The sequence below is a fragment of the Pan troglodytes genome, chromosome 17, assembly GCF_028858775.2.
Source record: "Pan troglodytes isolate AG18354 chromosome 17, NHGRI_mPanTro3-v2.0_pri, whole genome shotgun sequence".
NCBI classification, from domain to species: domain Eukaryota; kingdom Metazoa; phylum Chordata; class Mammalia; order Primates; family Hominidae; genus Pan; species Pan troglodytes.
Window position 1 is genome coordinate 84,114,298 of NC_072415.2, and position 22,774 is coordinate 84,137,071.

At 44.7% G+C, this 22,774-nt stretch overlaps 1 protein-coding gene across 7 annotated transcripts in view; it reads right to left on the bottom strand.

Moving 5' to 3' along the window:
* Window positions 1-8,709: 8,709 nt before the first annotated feature.
* Window positions 8,710-22,774, bottom strand: part of FBXO15 (F-box protein 15) — a 74,513-nt gene continuing 60,448 nt past the window's right edge. For all 7 annotated transcript variants that reach the window (XM_016933884.3, XM_016933886.3, XM_016933890.3 and 4 more), the window contains 2 exons: window positions 17,421-17,545; window positions 8,710-9,097 (listed from right to left, as the gene is read on the bottom strand). In XM_016933884.3, the coding sequence (XP_016789373.2) occupies window positions 8,828-9,097; window positions 17,421-17,545 (395 nt within the window). In that variant the 3' untranslated portion in view covers window positions 8,710-8,827. The remainder of the gene's footprint in view (window positions 9,098-17,420; window positions 17,546-22,774) is intronic.

Below are 22,774 nucleotides of genomic sequence, written 5' to 3' on the forward strand. Positions count from 1 at the left end.
CAAATCCCCAATGTTTACACATTTCTCAGGGCATGCGCTCATCTCTGCACGTCATATTCAGGAACAAACTGACGCCCACAACGTCCTGCACAGCTGCAGTGATGGATGTGTGAGCACGCATCCTGCATCCCTGCCAGAGCTTGCATGTTGTGCTGGTGGCAGGGGACCTGACACAGTCTGTGGCTGCACCTTTAACCTGCTTTGCCCACAGCCCCACCTTTTCTTCTAAGCTCTTCCCCGGGAGCCTGGTGGACCTCCTCGGCTGCAGTGAGCAAAGGAGAGCTGCCATTCAGCTGCTCTTGAACATGCATTTCATTTCCCCATAGCAGCCCTCATTTCTTTGGGTGTCCTACACACTCCCCTCCTTTCTTGCCTTGTGTGTAATTCCCAGAGCGGTGCTTAGTGAACCTGCCTCGCAGCCCCAGGGGCTTCTGCAGCTTGAGATGTACCCGGTAGTGATCTGGCTCATATTCCCCATAGCTCACGGGAACCTAGGGTTATTCCTTGCAGCCACAGAAGACCACAAAATACTCCCTAGCCTGCAGGTAAATGCCATGATATTCCAGGCACCAAAGGTTCACAGGTGCCTGAAACCATCCAGTGTGTTAAAGGTACAACCTCTTTCCATTACAAGTATTGGGAAAACAGTTTCCATAGATTTTCCCAGGAGAACATTTTGTTTCTGAAGAAGTTATGATCATTAGACTTAGGTGGATGTTAATGAAAATAAGAGACAACTATGGAGTTACACATAAAAGTCAACTTTCCAAAGGATGGTCAGATCTTTGAACTAATTTTGAATCAGACAAGATTTTGCATCTGGAGTTTACTTGAAATAAAAAACATGTCCTTTTTTTCTACACTAGTGGTAGGTATGCTTTCTTGTAACTCAAACTTGTTTTCTTTGCCAGCTGCATGATTAAGAGTTTGCACCTGTTACTTTTCTTGACTTGATTCAGCTCAATGAGCCCTGCCTCGTGATTTTTTCTTCGTAGTCAAGATACCCCAGCACAATAATTCCTCTTGCTTTGCAAACAAAAAGCTTTATCTCTGACAAAGGAGTATGATTAGTAAATGCTTTCTTTTCATGTGTCTGACAACTGCATTTCACACAATATTAACACACACACAATATTAACACACACAATATTAAGATGGTCAGTCCCCGCAAAAAGCTAGTACTTCTACTGGGTATAATCTGTGAACATTGATGACACACAGAACTTACATGATGTTAGCATATTTAATCCTTGAGAAATATCTCCCCTTCACCCACTGTGGATTCCTAAAGCCATTAAGTGGAGCAGAGCAAGGCAGTACCTGCAGCTGGTGGGATGAGCGATCCTTAAGGCCCAGGTGGAGTGACTGGGGTGCCTGGTAGAGGAGGCAGGGCTTAGAAGGAGTGGCTGAAAATTGGTTTGTTATTTTATCGTTTTCACATTGCTATAAAGAATTACCTGAGACTGGGTAATTTATGAAGAAAAGAGGTGTAATTGACTCACAGTTCTGCAGGCTTAACAGGAAGCATGACTGGGAGGGCTCCCAGAAGATGAAGGGGAGGCAAGGACCTTCTTCACGTAGTGGCCGGAAAGAGAAAGCGAGGGGGTTAAGTGCCACACTTTTAAACTATCCGATCTCGTGAGAACTCACTCACTATCACGAGAACAGCATGGGGAAACTGGCCCCATGATCCAATCACCTCCCATCAGACCCTTCCCCAGACATATGGGGATTACAATTTGAAATGTGATTTGTGTGGGGACACAAATCCAAACCATATCAGTTTTTTTTAATGCTGTACCCATTTAATGCTTGACCCGATTTTGAGGATAGAGGCTGGTCAGTTCCCTTCCTGAGCAGTTAAGTCCACACCCCAACCAGTTCCTTTATCAGGCTCTCATCGTCAATGTCCACTATGTGCCAGCCTTAATGGCTCCGGGGCCAGGTACCAGACAACTAAGATATGCCCACAGAACTATTCAAGTCAGCCAATCCACAGGGAGGCTGCGAGACCTAGCTAGTCTCCCTCCACATCCAGCTCACCATTAATAGGCTGCTTCTGCAATGCCAGCTTGCTGTTACTCTGTCCCCAGGGGCAACCCCCAAGCAGCCCTATGTGGCAGCCTTCTCTCATTTGGAGCTGCAAGTAACCACGAGTTCTGCCCATCATCCATCCGAATGCCAGGATGTTGTGGGCATGAAAAATAATCTTTAATCCTATAGTTCAGTGGTTGAGTGTGACATTTCTGAGCCTCAGTAGATGCGAGGGCTGCACAAACAGGAGTGGGCGCCCTGAGGCATGAGGGGTGGGGGCCCTGGCATAGTGCAGAGGGTCTCCTTGTGCCTGAGCCTCTCATCACAATCTGTCAGAGCCCAGGAGAGGAAGCGAGGCATCTGCAGGAGAGGTGTGATGGGAGATGGGATGGGATGCCCCGAGGAGGAAAGAGATTCAGGATGATGGGAGTCAGGTTGGCATGCGAGCACCAAGCATCCAAAGGAGAAAACAAGAATGACCTTGTGGTGCTGTGTTGAAACTGAAGATACAGGGGTGAATTCGTGCTTTTCAATATCTGCGGATATATTAAGTTCGTGCATAAGTAATTGCGGTTTTCGCCATTAAAAGTAATGGCAAAACTGCAATTACTTTTGCAACAACCTAAAAAAAAGATATAAGTGAATGTGTAGCATACATATGAGGGGGAATACTTACATTCCTGATGCTGTTCTTGGAGAGGAACTGAAGCAGTGACACCTCAGTAGGAATGAGCATGCCTGGCACCCACATCTTTGTTTCCAAATACTCTCCACCAGAAGGAAGCCACGCTCTTTGAAGAAAGGCTGATTCCAGGGCTGTGGCAGGGAAAGTACAGGATGAGTCTGAACCACCTTATTCCAGAAAGGAAGTGTCCAGCGACTGATGGGGGATATATCACTAGCCAGGGCTTCTGCCAGAAAGACCTGAGAAAATTTGAGCACAGAAATAAATAATAATGGTAACTGATTACAACCCAGTGAGGAAAAAAAGAAAACCATGATTCTATACTGATAGAAACAAATAAATATGTTAAAAGTTTGCCAATGAATAGGACAGTTACCTAGTTTCAAAGTACCTCCCACAAAATAATCATCACAAAGGTGGGAAAAGTAACCAGAGAAGATGCCAGACACCATTCTCATCCAGGGCCTGCAGGGAACAGTTTGGTAAGGGGACAAATTGAAATCCTATGACTCCGATAGGACACAGTGAGAACACAGCACCACCTCTGCAATATTTCTGACAAAGATGCTGTATTAGTCCGTTCTCATGCTGCCATGAAGAAATACCTGAGACTGGGCAATTTATACAGAAAAGAAGTTTAATGGACTCACAGTTCTGTATGGCTGTAGAGGCCTCAGGAAACTTACATTCATGGTGGAAGGGGAAGCAAACATGTCCTTCTTCACATGGCAGCAACAAGGAGAGTGCAGAACGAAGTGGGGGAGAAGCCCCTTATAAAATCATCAGATCTCATGAGAACTCACTATCATGAGAACAGCATGGAGGTAACTGCCCCTATGATTCAATTACCTCCCACCAGGTCCCTCCCACAACACGTGGGAATTATGGAAACTACAATTCAATATGAGATGTGGTGGGAACACAGCCAAACAGTATCAAATACATATTATCAGACAAGCTCATATTGAGGGACATTCTATTAAATAACTGGCCTGTGACATTCAAAAGTATCAAGGTCGTAATAGTCAAGAAGCCTGGTGAGCCATTCCAGAGTGAAGGGGAGGAGAGCCATGGGCCAACCAAACACAGCACCTGATCCTGAACTGGACCTTCTGCTACGAGGTCATTACTGGGACAACTGGGGAAACGTGAATGGGGGCGGTCTAAGCATGAGATCATTGTCATCAGTTGTGTTGATCTCCTGATTGTGGTGGCTGTGATTATGTTGTTAGGAAACTATCCTTGTTTGTAGGAAATATACATTAAAGTATTGAGAGGTGATGGGGCAACCTGTTAGCAACTTACTCTCAAATGATTCAGTCATTAAAAAAAAGTTATTTGAACTGCACTTGTAACAGTTCTGTAAGTTTGAGAGTGCTTCAAAAGAAAAAAACTAAAAATAATTATCAAACTGAACCCCTTGATTTAAAAAAAATATATATTGTCTTGTCATTTAGGAACCTGGAGAAAGACATTTTTAAGTGTCTCCCAAAGTAGATTTACCAGTTGTTTTCAAATTGCTAACGTTTGGAAAGCTCTGGTCACCTAAATACTACTAAGGTAAATTATTTTCCCCTAAGATCTTTTGCTTCATGTCCTGGTCCACTTCCCTTTCTCACACCCTTAATCATAGGAGGCCAAGAGCACACAAATGTTACTTCTGCTCAGATTCCCACCACGACCTCCCACCTGTTATCCCTGCCTTCACGTCCTCCTGCTCCAATCCATCCTTTCCCATCTGTGTGGAAACCACGTCCAACCAATGACAGTTTTCTTTGGCCAAATGGAGGTGGAGTAGTTTAGAAACAAATTTTCATTTGTATTCTGATTTATATCTTCCTATTATTTGAATGTATCACCTTTGTATATGAAAACAAAGCAAAACATTTAAGAACTTCCGATCATGTAAAGAATCAAGTCCAACTCTATCTGGACATCCTGTTCCCTTCTCAGCATGGCCCAAGCTGTGGCAGGTTTACTTTCTCCAGGCTGTAACCACAGCAAGCCCCTCTCCACACCCTTTACGCGGGGGACTCTTGCGCAACCCTGGGCTCTTGTGAAATGGGAGAATTCTCCTGTGAAGAAACTGGCAGCCCTAAAGAACAGACTTCCTAATACGCATATTTGGAGGTCCCAGTACCAAACGCAGTGCAGGGCCCAATTACTCCAGTGTAGCCATCAGTTGACAAGTGGGTCCCCTCGGCAGACCTCCTGCACAAGTGGGTTCCCTCGGCTGACCTCCTGCTGCACTTCTGAGGGCCTCAGTCTTAAATATGAGCAGACACAGAGGCTCCAACAGGCAACCCTGAGAGCAAGGCAAATAGACTGACAAAGACAGCCTGAATTCCACAAAACAAAGGGCATGGGAAGATGTGAAAACCTTTTTTTTTTATGTTAACTTCTTACTTTGAAACAATTTCAGGTTTACAAAACAGTTGCAAAAATATAACAAAGTTTTCCCATATGCCCGTCATTCAGACTCACCAAATGGTGACGTCACATTTTGATATTAAAGTCAGGAAATGAATGCTGACATGCTATAAACTACAGCCCCTCTTCGCATTTCACCTGTGGTTCCATTAGTGCCATCTTCTGATCCAGGATCCCATCTGAGATCACGCGTTGCTTTCATCTGCCCCCTCCAGTCGAGGAGACATTGCCTTTTATGACCCCGACACTTTTAAAGGGGAATGTAGACTACAAGTACAAATTTAAGTGCAGACTTCCCTCCAACCTATATTTGTCTGATGTTTCCCCATGTTACCATCCTTGTTATACATTTTTGATAAAATGCCACAAAGTGATAAGGTGTCTTTCTCATGGCATGATCAGGAGGCAAACGTCTGCCCATTGCTGACGCTGCTAAGCACTGGTTAAGGTGCTGTCCTAGGCTCCTTCACTGTGAACTTCCTATTTTTTCCTTTGTAACTAATATTATTTTGTGGCAAAATCTTTGAGACTATGTCAATATCTCCTTTCTCATCATACTTTCACCCACATATTTTAGTATCTACTGAAGAGTCTTGCCTAAGACTATTATTACTACCATGGTTTTGCCAAATAGTTAAGATAAAAACTTTACTGAAAACTGAAATCAATAACCTAGAGATGTGTGCAGAACTTGGCAAACTACAGCCTGAAGGCCAAATTCAGCTGCTGTTTTTATAAATAAAGTCTTTTTGGAACACAACCATGCCCATTTGTGTACCACCTATAGCTGACTTCACATGACAATGGCACAGTTGAGGAGTTGCAGCAGACACCATATGGCCCACAAAGCCTCAATTATTATCTGGCCTGTGCAGAAAAAGTTTGCCAACACCTGCTTTAGAGAAAATATTACATTTATAAAACAGACACAAATGCTTTAGAAGGAACTAGGAAACAGAGTTCTTACAAAGTAAAACCCTGATCATCAAAATAAAAAATAAAATACAAAAATGATGCAATATTCCATAAAGCAGAACAAAAGACTAAAAGACAGACGATAAGATGGAAAAGATAAGGCATTTGAGAGAATCAATCCAGAAAGAATCACAGTTAACAAAACTGAAAGACAGCAAAGAAACTACTGTCCGATTTTTTTTAAATCCAAGACTTAAGTACACAAGTTCATAGATAAAAATGACCCATAATGAATGCAAAAAACCTATTCCAAGGCACATCATCTTGAGATTTTAAGATACCAGGAGAGAAGAGTAAACCCTAAAAGCCTTCAGCGACTAGAGAAAGAGAGAAGACCACATACAGAGGAAGAAAAGGCAAAGTGGCATTAGATACAGCAACAATGATAACAACTGTCTTCAAAGTTCCCAGTGAAAACATTTTTCTTCCTACAGTTTGGTACCCAATTAAACTATCCATCAGATATTTTTCAGAGTCAAAATATATCTTCCGTGTCATCTTTCTTAGAAAGCCACAGGAGAACGTGTACCACTGAAAAAAAGGATATGAACCAGTAAAGAGGAAGACAGGATTCCATAAAATGGAGGATGCATGCAGGGAACCCCAGAATGACAGCTGCCCAGCATGGCTAGAGAACAAGCAGTTCACAGCAAAAAGAGATGGATCTCCAGGGCTGAAGTATCCTTGGAGAAACAAAAAGTAGAATTCATAATCTGATATGTTTAAAATTATTTAGAAATATGGAGGCAAATATAAGAGACAGCTTTAAAAGCTGAATATTAATATCTCAGACATGTGTAAGTGACATTGGGACAGGGCTGTCCGCTGGCATCTTTCAGTTGTGTGTGGCATGCACACCTGTTTTCATGAGACTCTTCAAAGCACCAAGGCTTTATGAGCACTGCCTCCTCCGCCTCACCCTTCCCCATTGCTGCCCAGTAAACCTTCCTTCCAGGGTGAACTCAGATGTCACCTGAGATGTAAGGGACTCCCAGACTCATCGGTCAGAATTGCTCCCTGCTTCCTTCATGCTCCCATAGCTGCTGGTATATCCCTATAACGGTTTCCATTGGTTTGACAAATCGTTATTGAGTATCGATTATGGAGCACCTGGCATGCTCCTAGGTGCTGGAGATGAAGCAGTGAACCATTGTCCCTGCTCACAGGACTAGCAGTCTAGCAAGGAAGGCAGGCGTTCATGTCCACGGAGCTCCACTGTGCCATCCCTGGAGGTCCTTGCTTCCTTCCCTCCTCCATCCCAACATAATTAAACAGGAGGTAGAGAACAGGGCTTCTTCCCCCGCTCTACTATGTTTCCAGTATTGTCAGGACATCTAGTCCCTCACAATTTAACCCAGGGGGTTCAGGGGGGTCTCCATGCATTTTCTCGTGGTTGTATTCCAACACAGCTCTGTAAGCGGCACTCGGCATCCCTGGCCTCTCCTGACTCCTAGTCCTCATCTGGGCTCAGTGCTGAGGCCAGCGCCTCCTTCTTCCCCTGATGCTCACTCAGCTGGGGAAGACACTCCACATTCCCTCATTGGTGACACCATGAAATAACACAGCCCAGTGCTCACAACATCTGACCGCATTTCAAATTCCTCTCTTCCCAAGGACTCTGGCCCAAGGTCATGGAGGACAGGAGGGTGGAGGACGGTGTCAGCAGCAGAAATCCTTTTACTCTCTTGTTTTTTGGGGCAAGAACATAATATCTGTCCCCCATCTTCACTTGATTGCTGTCTTCAGGCTCTTTATTCTGCACTCTCACATGCTCACTATCATACACATACCTCCAAAGAGAAAGTGGCCAGGTCACTAAACAGGAGAAGAATGAAACACAGAGAGGGGGAATGTGCTCGTGCACGCCTGAGAAGGAGGAACATGGCAGGACGTCGAAAACCACCTTGGAGGGGATCTTTCAAGTAGGGGATAAAAATATAATCAAAACAACCAACACAATCTAAAACAAATGTAGAACCAAATGCCCTAAAATAACATAGGCTTAGATACTTATCACCCCTATTTGAATCCTGATCATCTGTCAATTTTCTTAAAATATTTCTGCAGAGGAAGTTTCGATAACTCATCCGTCTCTATCCCCACTCACACAGAGCTGGTGTCCCCACTGGACTTGTACTGTGCCTTGCTCTTTTAAGTTATAACTTCCTTATGATTTCAGATATCTTTCCTTGTGAATGAGGCCACTGGTTTATTTAACTTTATTAAATACCAATATGGCTGCTGACTGTCAAGAATGTAGCACTTTCTAATTCTAGTGAATATAATGAAGTTTATATTAATATTTAAGTACATTTTCTCATTTGAGCTTCTTACCAATAAAGAAAAAGAAAAACCGTTATCTGTAAGAACACACCCCTACACACACATACACACACACACACACAGAGTGATCACATGATCATTTGCTTAAGTAAAAGTTCTTAGATTTTTAACGAAGGGCGGAAGAGAAGTAAATACCTTTTCTTCTTTTTATATGAAGTTTCACTGTTATTTTTGTTTTTAAAATATAACTGAATCCTTCAAACATTAACTTAAAAATGACCCATAAATCATAATTTCTAATGTGAGATGAAAGGCATTGCACAGCACTCTGCAGATTTGCTTTATTTTAACTTTCAACACCAAGAGCAAAGCCAGTCAAAAATAAACAACTAAATAACAACAATAATTTGCCACCTACTGCTAATATTCAGTCCCAAACCAATGGTTGATTTTTGCGATACTAAGGTAAAGGACCAGGTTGACAATAAGGTATTCTTCGGTCTCTCTGATCCACACCAGCTCCACGTGCACTCTTCCTTCTGCATCAACGTAGTCCACGTTGTATGTCTGTCCCAAGAAGCTAGAGCTGTCAGAGGGTGTGGCAGGCGATCTCAGGCACACCGGGGAACTGAAACACCAAAAGGGTTTCCCATGTTCATCCAAAAGAGTTACGTCCATCATGGAACAACTCTGCAAAATAAACACAGATTGACAAGGATAAAAAGGCCAATCAGACCTGATTTTCACAGAAAATCGTGACTCTGTAAAACTCACTAGAAATGCTGCGTGTGGCATCAAAATGCAGAATACTATCATTGGTTTTTCATGGCCTACTTCATAACCTAGATTATACTTGGGCTTTTGTGTGTCTCATCACTTAATATTCATTCTCAAATATACACAGGAGCTCTCACAGGGCTCAGTTTAGGACTTAGCACTGGGAGCTCAGAGAAATGTGTCACAAATATTGTCCCTCTCCTCATGGAAGTTAAAGTACAGTGACTACAGATGTGACACAAATCACACCAACAACCAGTCAGCGCTTCCGAGCGTGAGGCGCCGCATCACCCTGAGAAGCAGTGTGCCTGTGTTCCTGGGTCTTCACTGCCACCACCAGGCCGACCCCTCCCCTCTTCTGAGAAACCTGCTTCTCTGAGGCTCTGAACTTCAGCTCTGCACCCATGCTCCATGCCCGTCTCTGACATGTGCCAGCCTCCTGTCCACCCACTCTCATTTCCAGAACTCTGGCACCAGCCCTGCTGTCTGCCTCTCCCTCTCACTCTCTCCCAAGTCTTCCAAGTCTCACTGTCATCCCAAGTGATCCCAACATCCGTGGGGACCCTGGTGGAGCCTCCAGTATCCTGGACTCTCAACTCCTGAGCTGGTCAACTCCATGACCTCCTCCTCGACTTGACCTCAGTTATTCACTCCCACGGTCACATGGCCGACACAGCACTTCCCGGAAGTGGTCCACTTTCACTATCCATGCCTCAGGCACCCTGTCTTCTAACTGCCACCCTTCGTCTTCCAGCTGACTCACTGGATGACTTCCACTACAACTGTACTTCAGATTCACCCAGTGTTTTCACCCTGCAAGCCATGACCTATTAATGTATCCTGAAGTAAATTTAGCAGGACACAACTGTTTGTCAAAATAAAATGAAAAAGAACATAGTCGGCATGCATTACATACAGTAAGCATAAACGTCATTTCATGAACGCTGCTTTCATTGCACATGAATGTGTGGTCTGTATATGCCCATACCGCAGTGGATATGTAAAAAGGCCTGAAGAGCACTGCCCATGGACCTAGCCCACCCACTAGCCAGCCCTTCCTTCTCCCGCCTCTTCCTTTCCACTTTAGATTTCACTGGCCTTTGCTGGAATAACACTCTTGCCAATGCACATACCTCCCTCACTCCCCTTGCAACACACCTTAGGTCCAGGTCCAGCAAAACCCCAGCCCCGGAGGAGCGCAGTTATTTTCTATCTGTCTGGACCTGAGCACCAAGCACAGCGGGAGGGCTGCACGCAGAGCTGCTGGGTGCCCATGCAGCTGCACCATCCTCAGCGCGGCCTGAGGGTCCCACCCTGGCTCTCTGGGTGGCTCCCTCTCCGCCTCATGGAACAACACCTCATCCCCTCCCTCAGCCCTCTGCATCCTGCTAGGAGGGTGATCTCTGCAGAGGACCTCGGCCTTCACAGACAGGGGAGAAGGATGTTTTCCTCAACTTCCCACTGCAGATCCACAGCCCAGCTCCTCTGCGCCCACCTCTCCTCACATGTGTTTCTCATCTGCTCCTCCCGGGTGTGGCCCAGTAACCTCCTGCTGCAGCGTAGCCCATCTCGCAAAGGCACGATGTCCCTCTCTCAAGTGACTACTTCTGTCCTCCCATCAGCTTTAGTCTTTAACACATTCAAGTAACTCCCATCTTAGAGAGGCAGAGAGAGGGAAACAGCCTCCCTGGGCCCCGCAGGCCCCTGCTCTTTCCTCGCTTCCCAGACAGCCTCTACAAAGAGCTGTCTCTGCTGGATTTGTCCATTAATACCCATTCACTCATCAAACCACTCTGGCCTGGTATCCTTTTTCCATCATCTGACCGAACATCTCTTGATAAGGCCACTAAATCCAGTGACCATCTGTCAGTCTGCTTCTCAGCAGTGTTTAGTTTTTCAAGAAAACAGTGAAGAGTAATTCTACCTCTCCAAATGCATCCAGAACCCACAAGCCCTGCAGCTCTCTACCCACTCCCATTGCTGAGGTTCCTACAGCTTGGTCCTAGGCCCTATTTTCACGCTATGTAATCTCTCCCCATAAATGAAACTCATCTACATTCACATCCTAAGTTATCACCAACATGCCTGTGATTCCCAAAAGTTTATCTCCAGGCCGAACTTCTTTTCTAAGTTCAAGATCTAAATATTCAAGTGCGTACTCAACTTCTGGATCTTTCAACGGTCCCTCAAGTCCAGCAGGACCACGCCCAAACTCAGGACCCTCCCAGCAAAGCTCTCCTGGTGCTCCTCGTCCCAGGGACTGGTGGAACCATCATCAGTCATCTGGCTGTGCATGCCTGAAATGTGGGTGTCCTTCTAGGGGCCTCCCTCCTAGCCCTGACGAGCCAACCATCACCCAATCCCGTTAGTTCTTACCTCTCTTTCGAATCGCTTTAATTTTGTCCATCTCCATTGCCACTGCCCTAGTCCAAGTGCTATGGTCTGAATGTTTGTGCGTCCCAAAATCCGTGTCTTAAAATCTGATCACCAATGTGACTGTTTAGGCAGTGCAGCCTCTAGGAGGTGATTAGGTCATGCGAGCAGAGCTCTCATGAATAGGACTGAAGTCCTTATAAAAGAGGCCCACAGAGCTGTCTCACTCCTTTCACCAGGTGAGGACACTGCTAGAAGGTGCCTCTAGGAACTAGGAAGAGGGCCCTCACCAGACACCCATCTGCTGGTGCTTTGACCTTGGTGCTTCCAGCCTCCAGAACTGTAAGAAGTAAGTTTCTATTGCTTAAAAGCCACCCAGCTGATGGTGATATGTGATAGCATGCCAAGCAGACTAGGAAACCAAGTGACTGCTCTTCCTTTAAGGAGGCAGCCATCTAACTGATCTCCCCACTCATTCGCCATATTCAGAAGACAAACCTTTACAAAACATGAGTCTGAGCCTATCACCCTGAGACAACTTTCCATGGCTCTCAAGAAAGAACCAAATTCCTTCCGGCTACCATTAAGGCCTGACCTGGCCTCATCCTCCCATCCCACCTCATTGCACACATCTTGCCATCTGTGCTCCAGCCACACTGACCCTTCACCCTTGAACACACCATGCCCCCAGCTGACAAAGAGCCACCCAAGCTCCCCTGCTGAGAGATCCTCTTCCCATCTTCTCTTTGTCCATCTCAGCATTCAGTTCGAATACCAGTCCCTTGAGGAAGTTTCCCTGATACTCTCATCTCAACTGACCATGTACCCAATGGGCAGAAACACCAGTGTGTTGAATGCAGAACTTGATAAAGCTGCAGTGCTGAAACTGACTCGGCCCGGCCAGTGCAGGTAGAGATGGACGCTAAGCACCAAGAGGGCAGGACTTAGGCCAGCTTGGCTCAGCATCGTGCCCCTGGCCACCTGCATATGCACACAGTCACTGAAGCTCCGCCACTATGTGCTGAATGAATGAATGAGTGTGATAAAATGAGAGGGAGGTGGTAAGAGTAGTGATAGAGGTGCTGGTTGTTATTAAACACTAAGGTAGGACAGCAGGAGCCCTAATGCATCAGGGGCAGCAAACACCCGGAAAGAAGAGATGGGTGAAGAAGCAGCCAGCATGAAACACTCTAATCCCTGATGGGAGAGTGCACGCCAGAGCCTAAGGCCCCTCACATCAGATGAGCTACACAGTGAGACCACCCAGGAACCCCTCAGACACCTGACCTTGCTCCCTGATGCCTTTCCCAGGCAATCGGCTGCAGTGGTCCTGGAACAGCAGTGACCAGCCCCACACAGCCTGTTCCACAGCACTACACAGTGAGACCACCCAGGAACCCCTCAGACACCTGACCTTGCTCCCTGATGCCTTTCCCAGGCAATCGGCTGCAGTGGTCCTGGAACAGCAGCGACCAGCCCCACACAGCCTGTTCCACAGCACCCACTGCTTCCTGCATGACAGGGACCACCACATACAGAGCCTGGGCTGCGAGGAGGACACCAGAGTGGGGAGCAGGTGGGGAAGAAGAAAAAACACCCTACACTGCAGCCTCACTGAGGCTGAGAATGGGGGAGTTGAAGCCAATACTGAGGGCCAGCAGATGGCTCTGTCTTTGGCAGGCAGCCGGAGCCCTCCTGGAATGGGCATTACCACTGTGGCCGTTTTAGAGAGAAGGCTCTGAGGCCTAAGCACCTCTGAGATAACACAGCAGGTGGGACTGCATGGTGCACCCATCTTCCACACCCCACCACCCTGCACGACCTTAGCCACTGGGCTAGCAGTCACTTGACTGTGTTACTTACAACCTCACCAAACCCACCAGCATAGAGATGGTGGTTAGATCCTATGGGAGGAAGGAGGTGGAGCCCTGGGTCCCATCACCTGCGAGAAGGTTGAGGAGGAGAAACCCTGGCAGAAGTCAGGAAGGAGCGGCCGGTGGGGCACAAGGGCTCCTTGGTGAGGACGCTGCTCACTGCCCTAAGCCGTCGGTGGGTGTCTCAGTCTTTCTGCTCTCCCACCTCCTCTGCTGCCAGATCAAGAGCTGGGAGCTGACTCTCTTCTGAAGCCCTCCTAGTTCTCAAAGTCCAGCATTCTCCAATTCCCTCCTAACCTAAAACATGGCCTAGCACACGATAGGCACATCAAACTCTTTAACAACATCCACAGATACACCAAAATCCAAATTCTTTCCTGAGGGTTTCAAGGCCCCTCCTGACCTGCCCCAGCAGCCTTTCCAATGCCCCCCAGTCACTGTCCCTCCTGTCCCCGGGTGCTAGCCCACCCCAGGCAGGACAGCCAGCTAGGAAGAGGCCCGCCTCAGCACCAGCCGCAGCGGCACAGTGGGTCTCGCACCCCTCCCCGGGCCAGCTGCCCCTCACCTCTAGAACCTCGCTCCTTATTTCCCATCCTGTCCGAAGCATCTCTTTCTCCACTGGGCTCCTTCTCCAGAATAAATCACTCCCAACCTTCTTGGGGGGATGCATGTCAGAACCTCCCATGAGCCTTCCTCCCACTGGCCCTTTCCTCTTTCTCCTCACAGAACTTGTTTTCAATCATCCCTCTCCTAAATCAGTCCCTCTCACCCTGAACGTCCAGGAGGCACACATCTGAGCAGTCAGCAGACCTCGCCCTCCTTGCAGGAGGAAGTCTCCCCTCACCTGTGCTCCCATGGACCAGTGAACTACGCCAGGCTCAAAACTCGGTGTCTGGGGAGAGTGCAGCACTCGCACGTGTGGGACTGTCCTGTTCTTCCTGCGATTTTCGGTTGTATCAGCACCAGCAGCCTTAATCACCCATGCAGCTGCAGTGCTTGTCAAGTGAAGTGGCCAGGGTGCCTTTCTCATGGGCCACGGCCACCCACAACATGCTGACCCACGATGTACCCACAGCAGGCTCTACTGAACTCAGCTGTTCTTACATAAAGCAGAACCACAGAACTACACTGAAATATCTAGTCTAAATAAAAATTGATGCCAATCTCCATATAGATTTAGAAGTAACATTAAAATAACATCAAAAATGCCAAGGAGTGAAAGAAAAACATAAAAGAAACATACGGGAAAAGCCTCACCAAAAGAAAATCCATCCGTCTGAAATTCTGATAGGCACTGGGAGGAGACAGAGCAGGAGAGTATTTCACTTTGATTACTTGACTTATTGCTGAAGACTGCAGCAAGGTTACCTTGAGAGGGTAGCCTAGCTGTTTCAACATGACTTTGTAAAATAGCATGGTAACCACTTACAGAGCAAGTGTCCTGCATGGATTCAGTACTAACACGTGGCCACTGAAAGCATCTTTAAATGAAAAGTTCTGGAGACTAGACAGTAGTGATGGTTATACAACAAAGAGAAGGTATGTAAGCCACTGAAATATAGAAGTCAAGTGGTGAAGGTGGTAAATTTTATGTTTATTTTACCACAATTAAAATACAGCTCATTCATAATATTATTGTAATAATTATCAGTATCTTTTGAGTTTTTTGAAAAAAGGAATAAAAAACTGACCTACTTATAATGTGATTTTTGAAGAATTTTAAAGTTTAATAATTTACCACATAAACTTATGATCTGTTGAGTTTTTGCTCCAGGAACTCAAACTAAAGATACTTTCCACCTGAACTACCTCCACACCAGTAAGTGTTGGAGGTCACTCAACTCTGAGGTTGGAGGAAGACGGAGATTCTCATGGGAACAGCAGGTCCCGAGGACATCAGACGTCCTTTCATGACTGCACATCACTTCAACCAACACGACGCAACTAGGCAGCATCCTCCGTCATTATCATTAATATTTTCTCACTTCTTTGTCCTTCCACCAGCATCGTATTTGGGTGACGTACTTTCTCAGCAGCCTATGCTCTGACAGGCATCGTAAACTATTTAGTAGAAGCTCCTCACCAGAGGTTGTGTCTACAATTTCCAGAAGGAGCAGGGTTTTTATTTTACATTTTTTTAAAAGTCATATGTACCTAAGAAACTTTCTAAGCTTATGTCCATGCTTAAAAAAAAAGTTTTTAACTCCTTCCAAGCAATTTCTTAAAATAAATGTTATCATTTCACTATTCTTAGGGTGATCAGATTCCTGGAGAGAAATACCTGAGCTGCACAGCAAATACAAGGCATATGACATCACTGATCTGACTTTTTATTCTTTTGGGAATTCTGAGGACGGCTTAGTCTTAATACTGAATCCAAGAGCATAAAAGGCAAACAGAAAATAAACCACATCTACCCTCCAGGCCCAAGGGAGAAGGTACAAGCTTTTGAGCTATCTGCTATCTTTTCCCAAAGCCCATCTGAGAGAAGGAATTTATGGGGAAAACTGTCCAGGGACATGCAATCCATTCTCTACTTTAAAAACTCAAAATCCTGCTTTCAGATCAAGCTGTTTTTCTAAACACCTGTGCACCTGAGTCACATTGGTTTAGCAACCTACAGAATCACTGCTTGGAGCTCATGTAAAGGTCCAATTTTGAAGCCGTATCTTCAGCTTCTCTGAGAACTTCTATGAGAAATCTGTGAGTGCATCTGCCGCTAAGATGCTATTTAGGGTGGGTCCATTATGCAGCTTAGTCTGCCCTACATAAAGTCCCATCGGAAATTTTGTTTTTAATGATCAGAACTGGGATAAAGCTTTCTTTGTATAATTACTACATTTCCCTTTTTTCTCCCAATGAGAACTAAATGACTGCTCTCATCTTTCTCTGGACTACCAGAAAACACAGAACAAATTATTTTTAAAAATTATGCTGACCCTTTAAAAGACAGTCACATTCACATTCTGCCTTTCTTGATCCTCAAGGTCTATTTTGACGTGAATATTTTATCTTAGTACCTACTTTTATTATAGGCTTTATTGAAATCTGAAGAAAAAGAAAGAAGGTAGGTCTGTGCTCTTAAAGGCATGAAACAACATGGTGTGTGATAAACATAATTTTTACCAAAACTTAAACATCTGCTATGAATAAATAGGATTTGTAAAATATCTCATTGTATCAAATATCAAGTGGCTCAAGGGACAGTGCTTCATGATAACACCACTCTTGGTCCCAGTCGTCATCATTAATAGTTCTAACAAGGTGCGCATGCATAGCGCCGTATAAAGCCATGTTACAGGAGGCCCCCGCAGTCACAGGAGATTGATCCCACTGGTCCCTGGGACAATGAAAATCTTGTTCATCCCATAAAATAAAGATGGAGAGTGACAAGAACCAGGAGCAGCCATGGGCACAAGGACAGAAGAAAGCAAAACTGTGAGAACATCTTTCTCCTCTTCCTCCTCCTCCCTCCTTCCCTGCCACTTCCCAACCACTAAGTCAACTCTCCCACCCATGTGGCTAATCTTTTATATAACAGTTCAAGGAAATCCCTATATCCTGGACTAAGAATTTATAACTGCAATAAGTTTTAAATTGGTACATGGATGATCAAGATGTTTTGAGTAGATGCTGCCTGCCTGGTCCAACCTTCAGTTCCACTCTCTTTCCACAAAACAGAGGGGCTTTGAGAGAGTAGGGGGCTGTGATCAACAGTGTTCTGAAACGCTGCTGCAGACTACCTGCCCCTCCAATTCCACCATACTCAGTGACAAATGAAAGGTACTCAATAAGCATCTCATGAGTGAATCCACTGGCTGTCAATGGCTAACAGAATGTGCACCAACCTTCAGAAACCAGAACAATAAATCCAGAACTATAAAAGAAACATCATACATATATGACAATATAATTTATATATATAAACAGACTTTTTATTATATAGAAATCAAGTTACTTGAAGAAAAGAAAACGGTTCTGTTTTTTACCTTTATACAGCCATCAAAAATATCAGTTTTCCACGAGAGGCCAACTTTTCCAATAAGAGGTAGGTGTTCTCTGTTATTTTTTAAATGTATAACAATGAGCTTCACATGCCCATTTTCAATATTTCCTGAAAAGATATAAGATTGTTTCAATCACTGTCTTCCAATGCAAGATGACAAACCAAGCATGTTCAGTCCGCGACTTTATAAGGATACCTCACCCTGGTAAGCCCTGGCCTCAGCGACGAGGGCAACATGGGCACAGCAATCCCAGCCTCTGGCTTGAGGCCAGAGTGATGCATCTGTGTCCCAGAGGCAGAAACATTAACAAGTGCCCAGAAAGGTGATGTCAAAGGTGAGTCAGGGGAAGCCGGCTGAGGCGAGCCTGGATAGCCACCTGTCACTGATGGAAAGGTGGTCGCTGAAGGAGGAAAGGGTTCTTCTGATGTGGGTAAGCCAACAGTGCTGGAAACCGATATCTAGAATTACACAGCTGAAGAAAGCAGGTGCAGAAATGGCAAAGAAACAAGGGGCTGGAGAGCAGGCGAACATGAAGAGGAGTGGAAGAAACTCATATGAAATAAACCAACACCTCTGCACACGCTTGTAACTGAGTGAGAGTCCGTGCACATGCCCACCTAGCTGGAGGCCAAACCCTGGCCCTCTGCTGCCAGCTCCAAGCCAGCTACTGGCAGCCTGGCCACACGGAGGAGCCCTCGCACCCACACAGCACACTAGCCCTGCTGCCATAGGCCTCCTGTGGCACGGAGAGCCGCGGCACCACTCGGTTTCACACAGACACAAGCTTCCTGGTTCTGTCTGAACACACCCTGAGAAGCGACCATCAGGCACAGCAACACAACTCATGCCCGAGAATTCTCCAGAGATGGAAGTCTGAACAAAGGGAAGATGCAAGTCACAGGGCAAAGCAAACAGAAAAATCATGGAAAAGAGCAAATGTTCTCCAGCCCTGGCCTGGTTATTTCATGAGACAAAATAAAACCAAAGCCAAGCTGCCTTGGGAGCCAAAGCTCTGCTCTAGAAATGTTATACAGTGTTCTCCAACTTAAGTGTCACCAGAAGGTTAAAGCCCACACTTTGCCTGGGGCCTCTTTTGTGACCCAGTAATATGCTTTAAGTGAAAGAGGACACAGAGGCAGGGTTTCCAGCCCCACAAACGGGAGCTCCTTGCCCAGATGCCACACTGCTGGTTTCTCCACGTCTTACTTCTGTTCCAAGGACAGAGGCAGCCCACATTTTCCTCTCTAATGCTGAGTAATTAGCAAGAGCTGTGTAGCTTCCCTTCCACTCTCCCCAGGCATAGGAAGAAATGCCAAATGACACGGACCCTTCCCAGGCAACAGCTCTGCTGTCACCTCATCACCTTGTCACCTCAGCAGGGCTCGACGGAAGCAGGGAGGAAGTGTATGAAAAGCGAGGCCTCAGTGGAGGCACAGTAATGACATTCTGAATGGACCAGATGTGATTCTGCTCTGCCCTGCACTACTGCAGTCACGTGCAAAACCAAGGGAGGCCTCTGACTGGTGCGGCAAAGGCAGGCAGCCGACGGCGCCTACAGAAAACCAGGAGCTCATCTTCCATACAGCTTGTCCCCAGGACACGGCAGAAAATGCACTCCAAAGTACAGCAGCCAATAACGTCTCAATGGCAACTGTCTGAGCTAATAAACCTCAAATCCCTGTAGGAAGCAGAGACTGTTATTTTGTTATTACCAGGTATTCTCCCACTTCAGAACAATTATAACACTGTGGTGTCTCAAAAGGTCAGAGCTCTTTCCGCCAACCCTCTGTAACCACTTATAAGACAGAGAAAGGTTAAGCTCTTCCTACATTTAAACAGTCTGCACATGGAACAGATGTGTGAAAGTGTGTGTATATAAAATAGGTGTATTTTTGAGTACTTATTGTATACCAACCACTGAGTTAGACACTTAACAGCTTAGAAGAATACTTTAACACCTTAATAATAATATTAACTGGGTAATATAATTTTCTGAATTCATAGGTGATAAAACTGACGCAGAGAGGTTAACAGTAACTCGCCCAAGGTCAGATCCCTGGTCAACGGCAGAAACATGATCCAAACCCTGTTCTGTGTCCAGAGTCTATGTTACAATAGAGTAAGAAATATGCAAAACATATCACTAATTAATTATCTACTAGCCAATAATTTATAATGCAGATTCAGATTCTCATGTTTGTTTTCATACTACTCCCAAGAGAAAAGCCTATTTATAAATTAGCAAGCAGGATACACTGGGGAATCACTATGGCTTCCCAATACTTGAAGTAATGGCTCAGCCTATGAGTCCCACAGCCTCTGCTCCCAGCCCTCCTTATAAGCCGGTCACTGGTGATGCAGGCTCCTTCAGTGAGACACATGTGTTCCTGTAAACCTGGAGTCGGAAATGAGCATGAGAAGAGGAAGAGAACGGGAAGAGCCATCTGCTGGCAGAGGCAGTGGCAGGGGCCTGCACCTCAGGCTGGCAGAAGCAGAGGTTCTGAGGCTGCTAATGGTTACTATACTGCTGACAGTTTCACAAGAGAAGCCACAGTGCATGGCTTTGCATCTATAAACACAGAGTGTGGCTCTCCTAGAGAGACTATGAGCAAGTATAGCCTTCATTAAATTCCCGTGCTCCTTAAGTCATTCAGAATAAATTCTGTTCTTGGAGACTCTAATCTTAACTTACCAATACACAAGACCATCTGCAAAATTCAGCAAAATACAATTTGAGGCTCATCATCCTTGGCTTCCAGTGACACTGTACCTGTAAGCATGGCCTTTAGACTCATAAATACCTCATTCCAAACCCTGCTCAGCCATTTATTAACTGTATAACCATGGTCAAGTTCTGAACTCAGTAAAATACAGATACAAACAGCACTTGATAAGGCCTTGTGAGGATGAATGGAACTGATAATATTAACATTATACAGTAGTTGATTATGTATGCCAAGCTAAGTGTGTTAAGTACCCTCTATGCTTTATCTCAATAATAATATTCTATCTGAAGACTGCCAAGTGCATTGTCAAGCAGAATGTGGAGATGTGCCATGTTTGTAGACTGGAAGACCCAATATAGTGAAGCTGTCCAATTACCCAAACTTATCTATTATAGTTTCACACAATCACAAGCATAATCCCAATAGGTACTTCAGAAAATGGTTTATAAATAATTAATACTTATATAAATAATAATATTGGCAAGATGATTCTAAACTCCATATGAAAATGCTATGGACCTAAAGTAGCCAAAACAATCTTGGAAAGGAAAAAAAAAAAGTTGACTTCAAGACTTACTATAAAGCTACAGAAATCAAGACAGTGTGGGATTATTTATAAAGACACACAGATTGGCTGGGTGCGGTGGCTCACACCTGTAATCCCAGCACTTTGGGAGGCCAAGGTAGGTGGATCACCTGAGGGCAGGAGTCCGAGACCAGCCTGGCCAACATGGTGAAACACCATCCTACTAAAAATACAAAAATTAGCCAGGTGTGGTGGCAGGCATCTGTAATCCCAGCTACTCAGGAGGCTGAGGTGGGAGAATCGCTTGAACCCAGGAGGCAGAAGTTGCAGTGAGCTGAGATCGCACCACTGCACTCCAGTCTGGGCAACAGAGTGAGACTCCGTCTCAAAACAACAAAAAAAAGACACACAGATCAATAAAATGGAATAGATTCGTTCAGAAATAGACCTACACTTTTACAAGCAATCGATTTTTGACAAAGTCATCAAAATGATTTGATGAGCAAAGAAAGTCTTTTCACAAATGGTACAAAAACAACTGGACATCCACACTGGGAAAGAACATCAACTTATCTTCTAATTTACACAAAACACAGATAACAAACCGAAATGCAAAAGCTGAAACCATAACAATGGTAGGAAAAACAAAGAAGAATATCTTTATAACCTGGGATAGAAAAAGTTTTAAAACAGGAAAAAACAACCAGGAAATTTAAAATTGATTAGATTTCATCAAATGAGAAACACTAATTTGTAACACTTTCATAATAAGTCATCAGATGTACAAACCAAGAAAACATGTACTAACAAGTACTAATAAATATGCTATAATGAATTATCTACTCTGACTTTTCTAGGTAATTACCACTCAGAAAGGAGTATACTGTTTCTAATGCTTTACCTATTATAAATTCTTGGGGAGTATAATCTGAACTAGACACAGAAAAAAAATTAATATCAAGAAACTTGATAATATCAAGATGGAACGAAAAGTCACCTATTTTTGGAATTACAACAATAAAAAGACGGTAACATGATATATACAAAAATAACTGAAAAAAACTCAAAAACATTAAAGAAGAATTTCATAAGGAGATCACCTGCACTTCTCAGGTTCTGCTGCTAAAGAGCTAAACAATCTCCTACCTCTGAGGCCCATAACTTGTTTTTCATACCCTTGACATTTTCTATTGTGTCTTACAGAGTAAGCACTGAATAGTGTTTTGTTTCGTTTTGTTTTTAGACGGAGTCTCGCTCTGTCGCCCAGGCTGGAGTGCAATGGTGCGATCTCAACTCACTGCAAGCTCTGCCTCCTGGGTTCACGCCATTCCCCTGCCTCAGCCCCCCAAGTAGCTGGGACTACAGGCACCTTGCCACCACGCCTGGCTAATTTTTTGTATTTTTAGTAGAGATGGGGTTTCACCGTGTTAGCCAGAATGGTCTCGATCTCCTGACCTCATGATCTGCCCACCTCGGCCTCCCAAAGTACTGGGATTATAGGCGTGAGCCACCATGCCCGGCCAGCACTGAATAGTTTTTAATTGGTATTTTAATAGAAACTATATTACAGAAAGTCTATAGGATATAGAGCACATCTAACAAAATATGGAAACATAATAAGAATTTGTTCACAAAGGCAACACAAAAATAAGTATTAATAAATGGAGAAAGATGCAGGATCTACATAAAAGCATTTCTCCAGGGTACTAGAGGGAAACTTAAACACAAGCATATCTCAGACGTACTGCAGATTCAGTTCTAGACCACAGGAATAAAGCAAATATCACAAAAAAGCAAGTCACATAAATTTTCTGGTTTCCCAATGCATATAAAAGTTATGTTTATACGATACTCTTTTAAATGTGCAATAGCATTATGTCTAAAAAATAATGTACATATTTTAATTCAAAAATACTTTATTGCTAAAAAATGCTAATGACCATCTGAGCCTTCCGCAAAGCATTATCTTTTTGCTGGTGGAAGGTCTTGCCTCAATGTTGATGGCTGATGACTGATCAGGATGGTAGTTGCTGAATGTGACTGTGGCATTTTTTTAAACTTTTATTTTGGTTCAGGAGTGCATG